The 20,916-nt window shown below is 48.3% G+C and overlaps 1 protein-coding gene across 1 annotated transcript in view; it reads left to right on the top strand.

Annotated features, from left to right (window-relative positions):
- Positions 1-20,598, top strand: part of RHEB (Ras homolog, mTORC1 binding) — a 43,848-nt gene extending 23,250 nt beyond the window's left edge. The window contains exons 3-8 of the mRNA XM_023250751.2: positions 5,596-5,663; positions 12,494-12,576; positions 13,467-13,523; positions 13,639-13,686; positions 14,312-14,393; positions 20,076-20,598. Coding sequence (XP_023106519.1) covers positions 5,596-5,663; positions 12,494-12,576; positions 13,467-13,523; positions 13,639-13,686; positions 14,312-14,393; positions 20,076-20,168 — 431 coding nt within the window. The 3' untranslated portion in view covers positions 20,169-20,598. The remainder of the gene's footprint in view (positions 1-5,595; positions 5,664-12,493; positions 12,577-13,466; positions 13,524-13,638; positions 13,687-14,311; positions 14,394-20,075) is intronic.
- Positions 20,599-20,916: the final 318 nt, after the last annotated feature.

Below are 20,916 nucleotides of genomic sequence, written 5' to 3'. Positions count from 1 at the left end.
TGAACTAGATTCATAGATCTCATCTGCCCGGCGCTCGAGAGAGAGATTTCCAAAGAGGCTTACGACAGGGGGGTTGACAGACTATGGCTTGTAGGCCAGAAAGACCCACTGCCTTTTTGTACAGCCCATGAGCAAAGAATGGTTTCTACTTTTTTTTTTTTTTTTGGTTTTTACCTTTTCTAATCATTAAAAAAGGTTTAAGAGAAGAAGAATATTTGGGACCTGTGACAGTTACGTGAAATTCAGGCTTCAGCGTCCATAAAGTTTTATCGGAACCCAGCCATATTCGTTCATTTACGTGGTGTCTGTGGCTGCTTTTGTTCTACGGTAGCATCTGGCCCTTTACAGGAAGAGTTTGCCCACCTCTGACTTAAAACATGCAGCTGTCCCTCGTGTCCCAGTATGCTGGTAGCGGGGACGGAAACCTGTCGGGGAACTGACCCTGGGAAGACCCGGGTTTGAAAGTAAGCTCGGCCGCTGTCCAGAAAGGAAGAGTCCTGACTACGGGCACATCCTGTGCTGATCTGTTTGGCCGTGACTTACAGAACAGTACGCCGGTGTGAGGAGCAGATGAATTTGAATCCTAGGTGGACAGGGGCGCGCGGGTGGCTCAGTCGGTGGGGCGTCCGACTTCGGCTCGGGTCATGATCTCGCCGTTCGTGAGTTCGAGCCCCGCATCGGGCTCTGTGCTGATGGCTCGGAGCCTGGAGCCTGCTTCGGAGCCTGTGCCTCCCTCTCTCTCTGCCCCTACCCCGCTTGTGCGCTGTCTCTCTCTGGCTCTCAAAAATGAATAAATGTAAAACAAATTTGAATGCTAGGTGGACAAGTTTGGTTATCTCTCCATTGGAGTAAGAACACAAGCAAATCGTGCTCTTGGTCTTAACATTTGCTGTACATAACAACTTAGAGAGTTGTGTGTCCTTAAGATAAGGCTCATTTGGGCATTTTATTCACAGAATAATACAATACGGTTTTCTTGGTTAGGCCTGCCTATAAAGGTGGTTCTTATTTTTGAGTGTTTATGTGCCATTTATAACTAAGGTGGAAGGAAAGCCATGGTGTTGTGTACAGATATATTTTCTTTATATGTAAGTAAAAGATCCAGTGAACGTCCAGCTTCCTTACTTTGATATCATCTCAGAAATTGAATGACCCAACCTGAAGTCTGTCAACATCTTTAATCGTATTTTTAATGTTTCCTACTACTTCGTGTTCAATAAAAAAGACTTTTATTTTTTCATCTCAAAAATGAATTCGGAATATTTATTAAAGTCTTTAGGCAGGAGCGAAAGTGAGTGTCAGGGTATATGAATCGCTTAAAAGTTCATGAGTTGTATGCACACATCAGCTTCTGTTTACCCTGCTTCTGACCAACCCAGGAAGAAACCCTTTCTCCACTGTTTCCTGTGCTGTTTGGTCAGAAACATTGTTCACTAGGGGCTCCTGGGTGGCTCAGTTGGTTGAGCGTCCAACTTCGGCTCAGGTCATGATCTAATGGTTTGTGGGTTCGAGCCCCGAGTCGGGCTCTGTGCTCACAGCTCAGAGCCTAGAACCTTCTTCAGATTCTGTCTCTCTCTCTCTCTCTCTCTCTCTGCCCCTCCCCTGCTCCCACTCTCTCTCTCTCTCTCTCTCTTTCTCAAAAATAAATAAACATTAACAATAAAATAAACATTGCTCAGTGATGACAGGGAATTAGAAATGGAACAGGTTATCATAAACCTGTTGCTAACAAATGGATGGTTTTAAGGTTTCAAAAAAAAAAAAAAAAAACAGTACTCTGTAAATATGGAAAGAATCCGGTAATTATTTTGCACTTAACTTCAGAACATAGAACAGGTGGTTCATAGCAAACATTCAGTGGTGACGCATCGCTGAGACATTACCACAAAAGCCAAACTTCTGAGACACTGTCATCTTCTTTTAAAATGGAATACAGGAGGGGGTGCCTGGGTGGCTCAGTCGGTTAGGTGTCCCGACTTCGGCCCAGGTCATGATTTCAAGCCCCGCGTCGGGCTCTGTGCTGACGGCTCCGAGCCTGGAGCCTGCTTCCGGTTCTGTGTCTCCCTCTCTCTCTGCCCCTCCCCAGCTTATGCTCTTTCTCTCTCAAAAATAAACATTAAAAAAAATTTTTTTTTAATAAAAGAAAATGGAATGTAGGAGAATAACATTAATAAAACCCTGTATTTTTCTAGCTTGGGGATGTTTTTATGCCAGAAATACTACCTACGCAAATGTGTAGATTGTCTACCGTGTTGTTAATCTAACAACTCAATACAAACTAAATTGCTCTGGTGAAATTTAACCAGTAGGGGTAGTTGGTCGATTAGAGGAGGAAAAACAGTAGTGATTTACAACTTCTGCCGTTTCCAGGTAGTACTGTTGATGCGTTAATAAAGCTGAGAAAACGGGACCGTTCTAATTAGGAGTTTTGCAGCATTATCAAGCATTGCATGGTGGGTAGCCTTCTCAGTAGGATACGAATTAGGAGATTGTGATACACTTCAGCAACACAGATCTTATTTGGCGCATTCCGAATCTTAGAAGTCTGTCCCTCATTAGTAGGCTCTACGAATACGTCACTGTTAGTCTGCTTAGGGCAGTTTCAGGATTTTCGTTGGGGGAAGTGGGTTAATTTCTCTAGTGATTGAAAAAGGGAGGGGGACGGAGAGAGGGCTCGAGGAAAGCGATACCAGGAGAAAGCCAGCTTTCCACTGCCGTGCAGGATCGGACGTGGAGTGCGTAGAAGAATTGGTTCCTAGTTTATGGAGCTGACAGATCTCTTATTACACTTCCTTTTTTTCTATAGTAATAAGAAGAGGCAGTTTTCCATGACAGATGGAAAGGCCTCGATTTCATTTTACTGCTGTGTGTAGGAGGATTTACATCCTTTTTATGTGCAAGGATATACTAACACATTGATCAATAGCTTCATTTCCTTTATCTTCTGTACAATTACGTGTCGTCCCGTTTGACTCTCCCCTCGTGGCCAGTATTTCTCCCGTCTCCTTGGCTGAATCTTGATCTTCCTGACCTGGCAGTATCGGGGGGCCCTGGGCTCCAAAGTCCGGCTCGGGCTTTCGCGGTACTTGATCGCCAGCGATCTTCCCTTCTTCCCAGAAGTTTGCTTGTTTCCCAAAACCCCCAGTCGCACCCTCTCCCCCAGACTCTGGGCTTTTCTGTTCAGCTGCCCTCGCTTCCCCTTGGGTGTAGTCGTCTTCATTTGCTTCCTCCCCCATCTGCAGCGCTCCTTCCCCGGACTTTCCCGAATTGGCAAATGGCAATTCATGCATCTCGTGGCTCAAGCCAAAAACTCTGGAGTCCTCCCACCTCTCCATTTTCTCACACCCTGCCTCCAGCCAGAAATCCTTTTGGCTCAGGGAGCTTGGTTGGCTCAGTCAGTTGAGCATCCGACTTCGGCTCAGGTCATGATCTCTTGGTTCCTGAGTTTGAACCACACATCGGGCTCTGTGCCGACAGCTCGGAGCCTGGAGCCTGCTTCGGATTCTGTGTCTCTCTCTCTCTCTGCCTCTCCCCACTTGTGCTCGCGCACTCTTTCTCTCTCTCTCTCAAAAGTAAACATTTAAAAAAAATTTTTTTTTTCATCCTTTTGGCTCTCCCTTTGAATTCCACCATGGCTGTCTGGTCCCAGACCACCATCGTTGTCTTCAGATCCCGAGTCTACGTAAGCACTATATTATGGACCCCCACCAATGTCCTTGGTCCATTCTTGTCCATTTCTCTTATTCACAGCATAGCCAGAGCGATCTCTTTAAAATATAAATCAGACCAAGTTACTCCCCTGCCTCAGAACCCTTGGTTTCCCAGCACATTTAGAATGAAACTCTGAAGTCCTTACCATCTCCTAAAAGGTCCTCTGCCTCCTCCCCAACCTGGTTACCTTGCCAGCACTCTCCGCTTCTGTGCTGATCTTGCTTCTTCTCGCCGGGCTTTGGCACTTGCTCTTTGACCTCCGGATGCTCTTCTCCCAAAGACGTGCCTGATGGTGTCTCCCTTCCTTCCCCCGGGGCTGTAAGCATGCTGAGGTCAGCTGCAGTATTTCGAGCTCCCGGAACAGTGCTCCTGGCGATCATAGGTACTCAAGAAAGAGCTCTTGCGTGAATGAGTGATGTTTTGTTTAGTAGTGTTGTCATAATAATTATGTCATACTTCATAACCACAGTTACTTAAATCTAATTGAAGGTTACTTGTTTTACTGCTCATCACGGTTCCTTACATAAATTTCATCGTCTTGAATATACTTTTTGATCTTCCCCGACTAAGGTGTCAGTGGCAGGTTTTCACACAGGAGCATCATGACTGCCCCCTGGCTGATAGTGATCAAAAGCACAGTCCAGGCCAGGTGCACCCCACGTTCAGAGAAGTTCCAGTGGGGAAGAAAAATGCAATAAAATTGATGAAGCACATTATGTTGTGTACTCCCTATCTTGAAATCATTTGGATTCGGTTTTCATCTGGTGAAATTATTCTCTAAAGTGGTAGTCTCCATTAAGGCACGCAGATGAAGGGAGAAAAAATGTGGCATCTGGTGTGGATGGCCTGGTCTGTGGTCTTTCCTCCCGATTCTAGCACCCCTGCTGGCCGTAGGGGAGTGCTCCCGTGGAACTCCTCCTCCAGGGAAGATCTCTTCTCTGTCCCCCTTGTCACTTCCACGTTTTCTCTCATAATTTTCATGTCTGCTGTGCTTTCCCTTTTGGCTGTGGGATAAAGTGGACAACAGCGGGTCCTCTCCCAGCTGTGCAAGGGACCAATTCTGTGGCCCGGTTCTGGTCCAGTCGAGTGGCCAGCCAGGAGATCCAACGACGCGTCTTAAGTGAAGATGGCCGGGACCATGGACGCAAAAGAAATCAGTTCCGTTCTGCTGTCCCCTGACTCCAGATGGTTACTCTTCAATATTCTCTTACTATTAATAGTTCTTTTCCTCTTTTGTCTACATTTGTTTGAAGTCTGTCTCCTCAGGATTCTGAATGGACTTTTCCGGAAGTTATGAGTCTGGTTCCCCCCCCCCCCCTTGGTAGGGTAGCGAGATTGTCACAAATTGCTCAGATGCTTAAGCTAAGTGGGAATGATGGCTTTCATGCAGAACACCTGTTCCGTTGCTGTTTTATGTCGATGAAATTGATAATTTTTTTTATGTACTGGACGTTCTTAACACTTCAGTTAATATTAGCTGTTTGTGCTCTGACACCAGACTTCTACGTTAATGAAAGGTTTTGTGCTTTGGGTCCATTCTAGACCTCACACTTTATGTAATGTATTTCTCTTTTTCACAGAGGAAGGTGTAAGCCACGGAGCACTCACATGACTTTTACAGCATATGAATTGTTGCCTAATTTCAGCTTCATGGAACGAGGTTCAAGGTGGTACTGAGGCTGGATTTTCATCCATCAGCCAGTATCTGTTACTTAAATAATGGAAGAGGGAAGAATCTGTAAACTCAGATCTGTTCCATTTTGTTTTGTGGGATCTTTTTATGAAACGATTAGGGACTCTTCTTAATCGGTGGTCGGTGTTCAAGCTTTAACTGATCTAAAGTCAATTCTTTTTACTAATATTTAATTCCCTTTTTCCCTGTAGCTTTCACAAAATTGATCACAGTAAATGGACAAGAATATCATCTTCAGCTTGTTGACACAGCTGGACAAGTAAGTCTGGTGTCTCAGAGTCCCCTTCCGCTGTCCTCTGTCTAGCGGTCCCGGCCCTGCCGTTGATGCTTAAACGCAACAGTGATGCCAGGAAAACCCCTCCTGATTTACGTGTGCCTGAATATTAACAGGCTGTCTTCTAAGACACTGGCGGCAGTTTTTCCGAATCATTAACTTGTTGTTCTACTCTAGAATTGTGTTAAATGCACTCATAGCATCAGGAAGGTTTGTATATATCATAGGATAGTGTATTTCTGTGTTTTAAACTTGCATTTTATGTCAGAATCCTATTAGTGCTTTTCCTCCCTTTCTACATTAAGGAGAAAAAAAGTAGGGGCGCCCGGGTGGCTCAGTTGGTTGAGTGTCCGATTTTGGCTCAGGTCGTGATCTCGCGGTCTGTGGGTTCGAGCCCCGCATTGGGCTCTGTGCTGACGGCTCGGAGCCTGGACCCTGCTTCGGATTCTGTGTCTCCCTCTCTCTCTGCCCCTCCCCTGCTCGCACTCTCACTCTCTCAGAAATAAATGAAAACATACAACAATTTTTTTTAGAAAAACAAAAGTTAAGTCTTTTCCTGGGGAAAGGGATGAGAAAGGTATAGGGCAGAAATGAGGTGACTTATAGATGGATTACATGATCACGAGCTTAAGGAGTGTTGATCTGATTTGCTAGGCAGTAAGTAATTGCCAAAGATTAAACAACCAAAAAAAAAAAAAAAAGGGTCTTCACAGGTTAATGTAGCAGGGATTTGGCGGAGGATGGCCAGGGGAATTGACTAGAAGCAGCGGGTGAAAGAAGTTCAGATAACTTGAAGAGTACAAAGAAACTCCTAACCCTGGCGGCTGAACCTCACCCATTCCCATGGCACCTGGTCCAGCTTTTACTAGAAGCCGTTCTGTTGGGCCAGATCTATTACGGTTGCTGGAGTGGGAGCTTCAAGAGGCTGGGATGTCGTCCGAGTCCTGCCTTGTTTCTTACAATCGACAGAGGATCAGACTAGCAGGGAAGTGCGTGTAGTGTAACCTGATCTGCCATGTTAAATGGAGGCTTTTTTTTCTGGAACCTGGGAAGATTGAGATAGAATGATGTGACCCGTCATGTGAGTTTGGAATGAACCCCCTCCCCACCCTTAAGTTCTGAAGTGAACATAGAAGCAAAGTGTAGCCCCCTAGTGAAGCAATAGCTATATTGAGTGGTTTGAGCACCAAAGGAACCCTGGAGTTTGAATTCTGGAAGCTTCAAGGAAAATAAATCAAAAGTGCACGTCCCAGGGGTATGCCACGTGACTCCCTCATTCACCCCGCAGGCCACTGGGTAATCGGTATAATGGGCTTCCGTCCTCAGATCTCATGATGGCTGTCTTAGAGCAGAGCCATCCTGGACTTTGACTCTGCAGGGTGCCTGTCCAGTGACCGAAGGGGAGTTTGGTGCGTAAAGCAGAAGAGGAACAGAGTCTCCATAGGGGAGTCGTGACCTAGAGGACAGAGCTTATCTTAGAAGTCACTGTAGAAGAGCCTCTGGGGTCCGACGTTGTGTTCGATTCTTAGAGTTTGTGTCTTTCGTGGTTAAGGTGACTGGTACAATTTATTGCCTAAAACAACTAAGAGTGAAGGGAGCTCTGGTAACAATTATGCTAGAACAGCAGGTGTTAACGGATAGGGTCCTGGGCGAAGAAATAACAGGCACTTCGTTCATAGTGGGCCTCTGACTTTACCAAGATCCTGCTTTGCTGTTTATGTCTTCGTTTAGAATTTTTGTTAAAGCTTCTGGAAAATGGGGGTGAGGATGTAAATCAGTAGATCGCTTTCGTGTAATGTTACTATAGAAATTCATTTTATAACAGGCCAGAAGGAGAAACCAGTGTTTCATAGTTTGGAACGTGGTCTCTGCAGTCGTGCTGCCTGGATTTGAATCCTGAACCCTGGCGGTTTTATTTATTTATTTATTTTTGCTAGCCTGGTGACCTTGAGAAAGTTAATGAACCTTTCTTGGTCTCGGATTCTTTATATGTAAACAGATGATTCTGTAGTGCCCGCCTTCACAGGATTGTTGCATGGTTTAGAGGAGATTGATGAGCTTCCAGAAGCTTGGGTCCTGACTTGTAGATCTTTGATGCTCCTAAGACCAGAGCGATGCCCAGCATGGCAACTCCGTTGATGTTAACATGACCGTGAATGGGAGGAGTGCGGGTGTCGCTTATCCTTGGAATAGCGCTGTCCTTGAAAACATCTCTCTAGAGAAAATTTCTTTATGCTGACTCCTTATCAGAATAGAAGATGTGTCCCTCTGGGATTCTGCTTGGCACTGAGCGTCACATGCCCGTAACTGTTTTAATGATAGAGTAGTAAAGAATCACCCCAAAAGGATCAGAGATCTTGGGCAGCGGGTGGATGGTGGGAGGGGCGGCGAGAGCAAGGTCCGCGACCAGCTCTGCCTGTCGCGCTCCTTTGGGCCTGTTACTGCCAGATCAGAATGGTTGGAGAATTTTTGCCCAGAACGGATCCAGATTCGGCTGCCTCGAACAACGCGTGCTCGTTGCAGCTAGTAGCTCTTCAAGGCTCCGTTCAGTTGGGAGACTCTGAAATAAAAGGTTGTGTTCGTATTTACGATGCGCGATGCTAACGACACGCGCATTTGCTTTGCTGCGGTTCTGTAGCCGCGGACACCTTGTTCTGTGGCAGCTGGACAACACGACACGTTTACAGCTGTTCTTAAATTGGATTCCTAGGGGCTGGGGCTGGGGCTGGGGCTGGAGCGAAGAGTGCCCGTGGCAGGGGAAGGTGATGAGAGGGCAGATTCTTCAAACAGAATCTATAGCGTGTTTGCGGTTGACACGTTTTAAGAGGAACAGTGTCGCAGCAAGTGCTACCTACTTGGTAGTTTATGTCGTAGCAGGTTTTGCTGCCAGCAAGGGGAGGGAATGAACATGGTCAAATACAAGTGGATGGTTTTTAGTTTGCATGAAATACTTTGTTCGGGCCTAATTGAAGTAGACTCAATGACAGGTAAATCGGTGGCGGTCATATTTTTTTTTTTTTTTTTAATTTTTTAACATTCATTTTTGAGAGACAGAGCATGCGTGGGGGAGGGGCACAGAGAGAGAGGGAGACCCAGAATCGGAAGCAGGCTCCAGGCTCTGAGCTGTCCGCACAGAGCCCAACGCGGGTCTCGAACCCACAGACCGCGAGATCGTGACCTGAGCTGAAGTCGGACGCTTAACTGACCGAGCCACCCAGGCGCCCCAGTGACAGTCATATTGATAGTGTCAAATCCCCCTTTTTAAAAAAACAAGTATTACGTACTTAAGTCCGGTTTTTAAAAAACAGTAATAAATGCCCGTGTTACAGAACTGGAATAACCCCAAAAGGTAAATAGTAACACTTGGGTCTTTCGGGCTCTGGCTACATTAGCTCCAGCCCTCCACGAACAGCCCCGTGACCAGTTTCTAGTAGATGCTTTGCAGATACTCTGTACTGGAACATACAATTGTAGTTTTATTTTTTCCCTTTTACACAGAGAATAACCTATCCCTGCGTCTCTGTCTTGGAGGTGATTCCACGTGGGTCCCTGTGGCCCTTTTTCCCTCCACTTGCGTAGCGTGTTGTTGTTTGGACGCAGCGTACTTTGTTGACCAACAAGTGGGTCATTTCCAGTCTTGGTGCCCCAGCAGCGCTGCGATCCGTATCTTGTGTCCTTTTAGACCGTGTGTGTGTGTGTGTGAGGACATGTCGTGGCTGTGGGGTCGCTGGGCCATAGGGTGGCCGCTTACCTTCTCACCAGCAAGGAGCGAGTGCCTGTTCCCCGACACATCCATCAGCGCAATGCATTTTCACGTCTTTGGTTACTCGCCAGTCCGCTAGGTGAAAAATAGTACCCCAGTAGCATTTTAGTGAGTATTTTTCTTACGAAGGAGTGTGATCACGTTCTCCTGTTTGAGGGCAAGTGTGTTTCCTTTTCTGGGAATTATCCTGTCCGTGTACTTTGCCCTTTTTCTATTGGGCGGATGGTCTTTGCTGATGGGTTTCAGAGACCCCTTAGTAACCTGAAGCAAATGCGCATGGTGGGTGATCTGAGCCGCAAGGTTTTGTTTTCAGTTTATGATTTTTGTTGGAAAGGTTCTTACCCGTGAAGAACTTGCTCATTCTCACATAGTTGAATTTATCATTCTCTTTTCAACTGATTTTATTCTTAAAGAATTCTCCCGTCTACCCTGCACGCAGTTTCCATTTTTAATCTTGCAGTCTTTAATTCCTCTGGAATGTGTTTTTGCCCAAGGGTGAGTTAGAGATGCGACTCAGCCGTTTACCTCCAGAAGCTTCTGATCTTGTTCCCTGCACAGTTTTGTTGAAGGTTACTTTTTCCCTCACTGAGCTGAAGGGCCGGTATGAGCACATCTCTAATCCCCCTGACTGTCTGGGTCTTTGTAGATTTCTGTCTGCTTCGCTCCTGAACTAGTGCTGTACTTATTTTAAGTTTAAAATAAGTAGCTTTGTGCTTTTCACCCACCTGCTTCTACAATTGCTATTTCTCGGAAAAGACACTTTTTATCGGGCTCATGTTACATTCATGTGTTAATTCAGGATCAGCCAGTGGAGACCGTGGAGACCTGCGCGTGAACGCTGAGGACCTCGGCGCACTGTTGCAGTTTTTGAAGTGTTTTATCTCTTGGGAGGATTTTCAGATCTTTTTCAGTTGGAACGTACAGTTTCGTTCTCCTAAGCTTATTCCTAGAAATTTTGTCCTTTTTGGTTTCTGTTACAGCCAGAGGTCCTTTCCTTCCAATATACTTTTTAATGAGTTGTTCCTTGCACCATGCCTCTGAAATGTGATTACTCTTTTCTTATTTTAAGCTTTTTTTTTTTTTATGTTTGTTTATTTTTGAGAGGCAGAGAGAGACCGAGTGTGAGCGGGGGAGGGGCAGAGAGAGAGAGAGAGGGAGATATTGAACACAAAGCAGGCTCCAGGTTCTGAGCCATCAGCACAGAGCCCGATGCAGGGCTTGCACTCACGAACCGTGAGACCACAGCCTGAGCCAAAGTCGGACGCTTAACCGACTGAACCACCCAGGCACCCCATGTGATTATGATTACTCTTTTATTTCCACATCTTCTCTTCAGGGAAAAGGTGATTTGAACTTTGGATCTGCTGTAGCTCAACTGGTGACTAAAATCATTTGGAATGTTGTTTTTAATCTGGGTGAAAAGATCTATCAATCCATTGACAAAAATGTTCTCAAAATTTAACACTAAAATAAACTTGACTGGTGCGTCTGGGTGGTTCAGTCTGTTAAACGCCCGACCCTTGATTTTGGCTCAAGGCGTGATCTCCCGGTTTGTGGGTTCAAGCCCTACATCGGGCTCTGTGGTGACAGCTTGGAGCCTGGAGACTGCTTCAGGTTCTGTGTCTGTCTCTCTTTCTCTCTGCTCCTCTCCCATTCATGCTCTGTCTGTCTGTCTCTCAAAAATAAATAAATGTTAAAAAAAAAACTGGGGGTGGGGGCACCTGGGTGGCTCAGTCGGTTAAGCGTCTGACTTCGACTCGGGTCATGATCTCGCAGTTTGTGGGTTCGAGCCCCTCGTCGGGCTCTGTGCTGACAGCTCGGAGCCTGGAGCCCCCCTTCGGATTCTGTGTCTCCCTCTCACACTGCCCCTCCCCCGCTCGTGCTCTCTCAAAAATAAACATTAAAAAAACTTTTTTTCTAAAATGAACTTGACTTAGACTAATCTGAAAGTAATAATGAAACAAACGTTTTATTTTGTGTACGTAGTGAGTGCTGTGATGTAGAAATGCTATCTTCTAATTAAAGATTACTATTTATGATACCAAGAACTGATAGTAAAACTTATCTTTGTTGTTTTTTTTTAAAGACACTTTACTGTGGCGAACAGTAATAATTGCGGGCCATCGTGAACATTAGTTATAATCATCCTGTGGACCTGCAAAGTTAACAGAGACAGTTCTTTGATAAAATGGTGGTTTGACACGATGTTCTAGATGTTCTATATAACAGCGCTTGCTCGGGATACGCAGCACGTTGACAATTACATTTCACCAGAGAACAAAATGTTTTGTACCAGACAGTGGTGTGCACTAAGGAAAACTGCACTGACATTAGACCTTTAGAATGCTTTTATATTTGAGTCTCCTAAAGCCGCTTTATGAAAGTAGCTGCTGATACATTGTCACATAACGTGTACCTTTGTTCATTCCTAAACCTGCTCGGTAAGTAACTCCTGTGATCCTCGGAAGTCCGGGTACCCCACGTGTAGCATTTGGATTCTCTTCCTCTCTTCTTACCCTCTCAAGTGCTGGTAGCAGCCCGTTAACGGCCCATAGACTGGCATTCGGGCCCTTGTGATTCAAGTGCGGGGAACAGGTTTAGTGATGACCTAACACTTTTAAATATGAAAACACAAGTTTGTGGAATAAACCAGAAGCACTCGTGAGTTTCCCATGAGATCTAAGATTCTGGACTTTTTGTCCGTAAAAGAAACGTTAGTGCCTTTCACTGCACGTAAGATTGCGGGACCTGTTGCCCTGACATTTCCTTCATCCTCCCTACCGGGACTTGGAGAAGTGATTAGCCTTCTCCCCAGAAGCCTTAGAATGGCCAGGATCGTTTCTGAATATTAGCTTAAAACGATTAGCAGCCCCAAACCAGTCTTAAACAAGTCTTCGGTGTGTGGGGCTATGTGTCTAGAATAATGTTTTAATCTACTTCTTTGTTGACTTTGATTTCTTTGACCAGGTAATATGGGGAAAACTTTGGGTAAAGATTGCTTGTTATGCTATATGAAGACTTTACTCAGATGGAATTATTTTCTCTCCCACAGGATGAATACTCCATCTTTCCTCAGACATACTCCATAGATATTAATGGTTATATTCTTGTGTATTCTGTTACATCAATCAAAAGGTACGATCCCCCCCTGCTGCTTGCTTCGACTTTATTTGCTCTGCATAGATAGCGTTCAGCCGTCTAAAGGATTATGATGGAACTGGTTGTAGTAACGATCAGCCTTACCAGGCTTAATGCGTCTCAGTGATTGGCTTGTTGTTAAGGGGGGCAACAGGTTGTTAAGGGGGGAAAGTATCCCGATGAACGTTCTCTTGCACTGCTAGAATGAAAACTGTATTCCTCACCTCCAGCTGCCTAGGTGATCTGAGCTTTTCTGCTAATGGGAATGACAACCACATAAATCGGTTTACTGTCTGTGCATTTCCACCACGTTAACGTGGAACGCGGGCTGACCGCGAGGGCCCTCTAGCTACAGAACATCCTACAGATGTTTATTCAGAGATTAAAATACGCGTTTATGTGATTTGTCAGCCAACTGGTAGAGTTTCCCGTCTAATAATCTCACGTACGTCATCTTGAATATTCTCAGTAAGGGTTACTCAGTGTCACACGCTCACGTGAAAGAAGGTTTATAGGAAAAAACTATGCGATTCCTTGTGTTCACTTTATTTTATATTACAGTGGTGAGTCAGTGACATTCCATGTTTTTCCCACGAGAAACATTATATAAGAAACATGGAGGGGCACCTGGGTGGCTCAGTCGGTTAAGCGTCCGACTTCAGCTCAGGTCATGATCTCGCGATTCGTGGGTTCCAGCCCCGCGTCGGGCTCTGTGCTGACAGCTCGGGGCCTGGAGCCTGCTTCGGATTCTGTGTCTCTCTCTCTCTCTGCCCCTCCCCTGCTGGTGCTCTGTCTCTTCCTGTCTCTCAGAAATAAACAAACATTTAAAAAACCATGTAAAAACACCAGCTAAGATGGAGGTCTGATTTCATGCTTTTGTGTTACAGTTTTGAAGTGATTAAAGTTATTCACGGCAAATTGTTGGACATGGTGGGGAAAGTGCAGTAAGTAGTAACAGTTTCGTTCTCTTTTGTCAGATGCCCTTATGACAGTAGTGTCTTGTGAACAGGCAGGTCTGGCCCTGGTTTACTGTGGCTTTTTTCTTCCCTCCCTTACTAGAATACCTATTATGCTGGTCGGGAATAAGAAAGATCTACACATGGAAAGGTGCGTACCTTCCGGATGGCGAACTGCTTTCTAAAATGAAGCCTACGCTCATCTCACCACGGAAGTGCCTTTTGCAATTCTTGTTCCCACGTCGAGAAGATTCTCAGCTGTAGCGTCTTCTGTGTTCAGAAACGTGGCAGCGATTATAGCTAAGCAGAAGCAAAGCCACAGCGTAAATCTCCCCCCTCCCGCCTTGACGCAGGTGGCATGAGATCGGTGGTCAGGGACAAGGGCCCCACTCCTGCGGGGCCTCGTCTGGAGAGGGGACTGGCTGGCCCGAGGCCTGCACCCCGTGCCTTTGGGAATCGCCCCGTCCTCGGGTGCTCGCAGCCTCGCCCCTGTCAGACCGTCAGTGTTACAGGAACACGCAGTCGTGTCCTCTGAACGTGGAGGGCTCGCAGGAGCACGGGTAACCCAGCAAGGCCGTGTCTGTCCCGTTCCCCGGCCCAGGCGTAATTAAAATGCTGCTGTATGTTACACGCTGGGTAGGAATATTGGGCAGAGGGCGGTCTTCCACTTTACACGGGAAACGATCGCTAAAAGTAGAGCCTGGTTCATAAATAATTATAGATGTTTTATAAAGAAAGAGCCAAGTACTTTAATTAGAATCTTCTTTTTCCTTCAGGGTGATCAGTTATGAAGAAGGGAAAGCATTAGCAGAGTCTTGGAACGCAGCTTTTTTGGAATCTTCTGCTAAAGAAAATCAGGTACGTGTTTCGTAGACGGCCTCCGCCGCTGCAGCCGTCGGCCCCGGGCTGAGTCCCCGCGGTCGGCCTGTGGCCCCGCCAGCTGTGCCGCTCCTGCTTCCCCTGTGTCCTTCCTTCCACCCTCTCCAGCGTCCGTCTTCGGGTGGCGGGCAGTATTCCGCTTATGACGGGACCTAGAATATTTGCAGGATAAACAGGAGTTGATAGCACTGATTTGTAGACGTTTATGATTATTTTTGTTCTGTATTCGGGGCTGGTCCAGAAATAAGTCCAGACGTAGAAAAGAAGCAGTGATGGTCTTACGTCATTCTGGCAATAAAAATTTTGTGCCCGCACCTACGTCCTTTTTCTGTCGGATGCAATGGGGCCTAGACGCGTATGTATTGTTTCTAACGTAGAAATTGCAGAGAACCGTTTTCCAGGCATCTGTTCCCAATATCAGCCCTGCAGATGTTCCTTTTTTTTTTTTTTTTTTTTTTTTTTTTGGTAAGTTTATGGATTTTGAGAGAGAGCGCGTGCAAGCAGGGAAGGGGCGGGGGGAGAGAGGGAGAGAGAGAATCCCAAGCAAGCTCCAGACTGGCAGTGCAGAGCCCAGTGCGGGGCTTGAACTCATGAACCGCGAGGTCATGACTAGAGCCGAAATCAAGAGTTGGATGCCTGACCAGCTGAGCCGCCCAGGCGGCCCCCCCTTTTTTTTTAATGTTTATTTATTGCGCTCACTCCTTGAACACAGTGGGCACTGTGAGAATGGCACCCTTCACCCGTGTTCCCCTCTGACCTGTCTTCTCTCTCGTTAACCGCTTACATTCGGACGACGTTCTATAGCTTTTGCCGTTTTCCAGTTCTGAAAGTATTTTCAACATGTTCTCTTGTTTGATCCTCGAATAATAAGAGTAGTCGGTGTCCATTTCTGTGAGGAAACAGCAGGTCGGGAAGGGGGGTGGCAGACGGTGGGCCTGGCGCCCGTTCTCCCACCCCTGCCGCTTTTCCCCGGCTCAAGGTTCTGTTCCCTTCTCCCCCTTAGTTCATTCTGGAATCCAAGGCCGTGTCATTTGCCACTGTGCTCTCCCTAATGCCCGGCACAGCGGATGCCTTCGGCGTGCCTGTATGGTAGGGGCTCGGTCAGCCAGGTGCCCCGGGCTCGTCAGATCCCTTGGTCCCTGGGTTCGGATGATGGGGGATATTAAATCTGTGTAATTGGTTCCCAAGTGCCAGCTAACAAGGGATTTATGGGACTCTGCCCAGCTCCTGATTGCACATAGAACTCATACCAGGGGTTGAGATCGTAAGAGATGCCTTCATTTTCTAATGGAACGAAATCAAACATTTATTAGGTGTCTGGCCTATCCTTAAGATCATTTAGTTGCACTATCTCATTCTGGAAGGGAGTTTAAGGTCCAAAGATGTAAATGAGTTTTCTTAGATCACTCTTAGGTCTATTTATATATGATGTAAGAGCTCAGAGAGTTTAAACCTACCCCACGTTTGGTCCTCTCTGTCTATACCATGCTTTCCGGTGGACAGGAGGAGAAGGACTCTGGCGTGAGCAAAGCATAATAGAGATTACAGTGTTCTTGGGGGGGTGGGGCACAGGGCGGGTGTGCTTTGCCGGTTCCATCGGTTAAGCGTCAGACTTCAACTCAGGCCATGGTCTCAGTTTGTGAGTTCAAGCCCTGTGTCGGGCCCTGTGCTGACAGCTCAGAGCCCGCTTTGGATCCTCTGTCCCTGTCTCTCTCACTGCCCCTCCCTTCTCATGTGCTTCTCAGTATCTCTCTCTCTCTCTCTCTCTCTCTCTCTCTCTCTCTCATTCTCTCTCTCTCTCTCTAAAATAAACATTAAGAGAAAGTTAAAGCATTCTTGGGGAGGAATAGCCACTGTGGATTACAGAGTCTGCCAATCTCGATTGGAATGTAAAAGACATCTTTGGTCCATTGGAGAGATTTTACTACGTTCTGGATATATTAGGGAAATACTTTCATTTCCTTGGATGCAGTGGCAGTACTGGAATGATGAAGAGAATGTCCACATTCTTAGGAAATGCAAACCAAAGTATTTAGGGCCCAAGTTTCCTAACGTCCGAAGCTTACTTTCAAATGGGGCAGTTGGGTGACAGAGCGAGCGAGCGAGGACGTTAACGTTTGTTGACTCTAGATGGGGGGCTGGCTGATGGTTACACGGTTGTTTCCATTTTTCTGTGTGTTTGAAAATCTGCATAGTAACAGTTTGAAGGTAAAACGTCCACTTACAAGATCAGTAAGTCCTGGGGTGTCGCATACGGCATGACTACAGTTAACAATACTGTGGTGTTTTTGTTTGTATTCCAAAGTTGCTGACGGGCGCCTGGGTGACTCGGTCCTTTAAGTGTCCGACTTCAGCTCAGGTCATGATCCCACAGCTCGAGGGTTCGGGCCCCGCGTCGGGCTCCGGGCCGACGGCTCGGAGCCCGGAGCCTGCTGGGGATTCTGTGTCTCCCTCTCTCTCCGCCCCTTCCCTGCTCGCACTCTCTCTCAAAAATAAACGTCAAAAAAAAAAAAAAATTAAAGAAAGAAGTTGCGGAGAGAGTAGCTGGCACAAGTTCTCACAAGAACAACGGTTGTGACCTTGCGGCGGTGGCCGTCGACTTACTGGGGTGATCGTTTCTCAGTGCCCACGACTGTCTGATCGTTAGTTGTGCTCCTTAAACTAACACCGCGTCACGTGTCGGTTACACCTCATGTAAAAAACGTTCGGCAAGCTGGGGAGGGCAGCCGAATGGCCCCAGCCACCTTGGTTCTGTTCACTGTTCGCTGAACACTCTTCTGTTCACTCTTCCTCTCGGGTGAAAATCGGAGGGTCCTCGAGCACTTGTCCCATCGGACACGATAATTAAACTGGCATCGGCAGCAGTGTCGTTCAACTGTTCGCATAACCCCCGCGCGGAGCGTGCGCCGCGTTCCGCGTGTGTCCTTCCTGCCGGCCCCCTCGAGCACGTCCGTCCCGAGTGGGCCCTGTGCTCCAGTGTGACGAAGAGGCAGTGCCTAGGAAGGGCCGCCGCTGCCTCGGGGTCACGTCTCCTCTTGAGAACGACCTCGAGTGGTTTGCTTGAGGTGCGTTCTTAGGCCCTTTGGTGTCGGGGTGCAGGCCTCCTCTCTGGTTTACGCCCCACGTCCCTGGAGCTTAAGGATCGTAACGTGATTCTGGACGGGTGTGCTCTTTCGTCTTTGTGTTTCCTGGAGAGGGTAGCCTGGTGCTTTTTGAACACCAGAGAAAAGAGGAATTGTGCCGAAGGCTTGAAAAGAAAAGGTTCCCACTACTGTCCCTCTCTGCGGCTTTGATACATTCAGCGAAGCTATCGGATAGTAGCCAAAAACGTAAAAGAAGGCAAGGGTCCTGCATGGCAGCCTCAAACGTCTTAAGCCCGAGAAGATCAGGGATCGAGTGATCCGCTCACTGTGGTCTGTTCCGTGCTGGCCCTGCCGTCCGATCAGCAGGTGCCTTCTCCGACAGGAAGCGAGTCCTTTAAGGCCAGAAGATCTTTGTACCCAAATCGGGTAAATACAACAGTGACCCGCGCTCCTTGGGAAACCCGTGTCCTGGTCAGTTATCTTAAAGGCCTGTCTAGATGTGTCCGCTCCCTGTCACGTCTCTCGTACTCCTGCCCACACCGTCTTGCAGTGTGCTAAAGAGATGAGGAGAGGCGAAGCCTGGTGAGTCTCTCGCCGCCCAGAGGGACTCTAATCCCTTACATTAGAGGTGTGAGTGATTCTAACCCAGGTTCCTGCCAGGATGCTCACTGCTATTCGAATAGAACAGGGGAGAGAAGTCGTGTAGTAAAGACACACGCACACACGCGTGCATCCCAGTAGTCATGTGATCAGAGATCAGCCTGTGTGAACCGCTCAGAGGTTTTATTGATTTTCAGATCAATTCAATCAAGTCAGTTTTATTGATTTTCAAATTTTCAAGCATAGCTTGTTTGTAACTTGTCTCACGTACCTCGTAAGCAGAGTTCAGTGGGTTTTGTTAACAAAGCCTCGATGGTAAGAGCGATGGGAGTCCGTGAGAACGCTACCCTCTTGCTCAACTGGGGGGTGAGTTGGCGGTCCTGGCGTGTTTGTTGTGGCGACCCACGGCTCTACTGCAGCGACGTGATGAAAGAGAGCACACTTGGGCAGAGTCAGATCACACAGATAAGCAAGAAGAATTCTGAGGTTTATCTAGAACGCCAGATTCCAGGCACACCGAATCGGGGAGAGTCTGGCACGGGTTTTTCCAGGCCTTTTTCTGTGCATTTTTGTAGGGTGAAATAAACGACGTGTTTGTACAGTCCTGGGAAAGGAGGAAAGCTTGCCGCAGCCAGCGACCTTGTTTAGAGAAGAGGGTGGGGGCGGGGCAGCTCTCGCCCAGTTAGGGCCACCTCGTCCGCGGCAGCAGGGAAGGAGCGAGAGCAGGTGCGCCCAGGCTCGAGGGGCCGTCAGCTTGGCGGACGGGGATGCAGAGTTCTCTCCTGGACGCTGCACGTTTTCCCGGCGAACTGTGAGACACAGCAGCCGAGCGTGAGAACGGGGAGAGGCGCTAGAAATTCCAGGAGAAAGGCAAAGGCACGAACCTCCACCGGCGTGGCGGGGTGGGTGGCGCGCCGAGGGCCCCCTTTGGAGTCGGGGTCCCAGGGAGACAGTGACCGGGTGGGTGCTGGCTGTGGCTGTGGGCAGAGAAGGTGAAGCCGGTGGCGGTGGTGCTGGGAACAGAGTGAGGGGGACGAGTGGGTAAGGGACAGGGACGTGTCCTCGGATCAAGGAAGCTGGTCCCTGTGGGGCCGAGAATTGTGGAGTTTGGGATATTGAAGAAAAGGGAGAGGGAGAGAGAGAGAAGGAAGGTGGACACGGTGGGTTCTTGGCCTTGGGTGTTGGAGGGGTGACCGTTGGTATTGACAAGGTCTGGGCGCTGCCCCTTGAGGCCTTTGAGAACAGGGGCATCTTGTGATCATCGGGGGCTGGTGTCCCGCCTGAGAGGGGATTCCCGGCTCCAGATAACAGTGACTCCTTGTGAAGGGCCCTTGCGCTGCCCACCGGGCTGAGAGGCTACCACGGAGAAAGACCGGTCCCCCGGTCACGGGAGGCGAGGAGGTCCCGGGGCGGAGAGCGGTGTTGGACACAGTGACACTGCCCCAGAAGGAAGGGGGGAGGGGACTCAGGGTTTGCACGTGGCTCGAAGGTGGCTTATATGATTGCACGGCTGCCTACGAGTCGAAGCTGAGCGTTTTAAGGAAGTGGGAGGCAGAGGTCTGGAGGGTTCGCGAGGAGCAGGAAAAGCCCCGCCCTGGTTTAGGGCCCGTGGGAGCCGGGCCGCGAAGGGGACACGCGCTGCAGGGGAGAGGGGTGTTCTGATGGGAACGGGAGCCGACGGGTGAGGGGTCCTCATACCGGACCCAGAAACTCCAGGGGCGCCGTGGGGTCGGGGGAGACCCAGGGGCAGCCTGCAGTGACCGTTGATGACGGGAACCGGAAGCGGGATGAGAGGTTAGTTCTCCGGTCAGGTGGTGTCGGGGGCTGGGCGGTTCTGGGGTCTCTCCGCAGCTGCACCCCCACCTGCAGGGGTGGGGGACGACGGGCGGCGGGCCTTCTTCAGTCCTGCCTGCGGTGAGGGCAGGCACCAGGGCTCCACGTGAAACCTAACGCTGTCTGGCTGTGTCTTTGATTTCAGACCGCTGTTGACGTTTTTAGAAGGATAATTTTGGAGGCAGAAAAAATCGATGGGGCCGCGTCACAAGGAAAGTCTTCCTGCTCGGTGATGTGATCCCGCCGCGGAGCCCGAGGACCCCGGGAGCCGGTCCTGCCTGCAGACGCAGACCGCCCGCTATCCTTCAAGAGAAACTCCGCTGCTTTTTCCTTCTGTTAACCTGAAAGATTTCATTTGGGTCAGAGCTTTTTCTGGCCCCACCCACCCCCCTTTCAGATTATGTTAAACTCTGACTCTGTCCAAATGAGTTCACTTCCATTTTCAAATTTTAAGCAATCATATTTTCAATTTATATATTGTATTTCTTAATAATATTATGACCAAGAATTTTATCGGCATTAATTTTTCAGTGTAGTTTGTTGTTTAAAATAATGTAATCATCAAAATGATACATATTGTTACACTACTATTAACTAGGCTTCGATATATCAGTGTTTATTTCATTGTGTTAAATGTATACTTGTAAATAAAATAGCTGCAAACCTTAGTCCCTCGTGCTACTTAGCGTGGCTTCTAAGGGAGAGTCCCTGGCCTCCTGGGGGTTTGTCTCCCAACCTTGGCCTTGGGGAAGGCTCAGGTGGGAGTGCAGGAAGTGGTGGAGGGGGTGGCCGCAGGCAGAGGTGAGTGCAGCCTGGGGGCCCCGTGACCCAGGGGTTGGTGGGGGAGGGGACTGGTGGCTGGTGGGGCCCACCCGGCGGGCAGCTGGCAAGAGCTGGGGTGGCACTCCACCGACGACGTCCGAGGGAGTTAGTCCCCAGGAGTGACCGCCCTCCCCTCCCCCCTCAGAGCGCCCCCCCTTGAGCGG

This window comes from Felis catus, chromosome A2, assembly GCF_018350175.1.
Source record: "Felis catus isolate Fca126 chromosome A2, F.catus_Fca126_mat1.0, whole genome shotgun sequence".
NCBI classification, from domain to species: Eukaryota; Metazoa; Chordata; class Mammalia; order Carnivora; family Felidae; genus Felis; species Felis catus.
The sequence above is the reverse complement of the archived record's forward strand: the minus strand, read 5'-3'. Positions and strand labels throughout refer to the sequence as shown.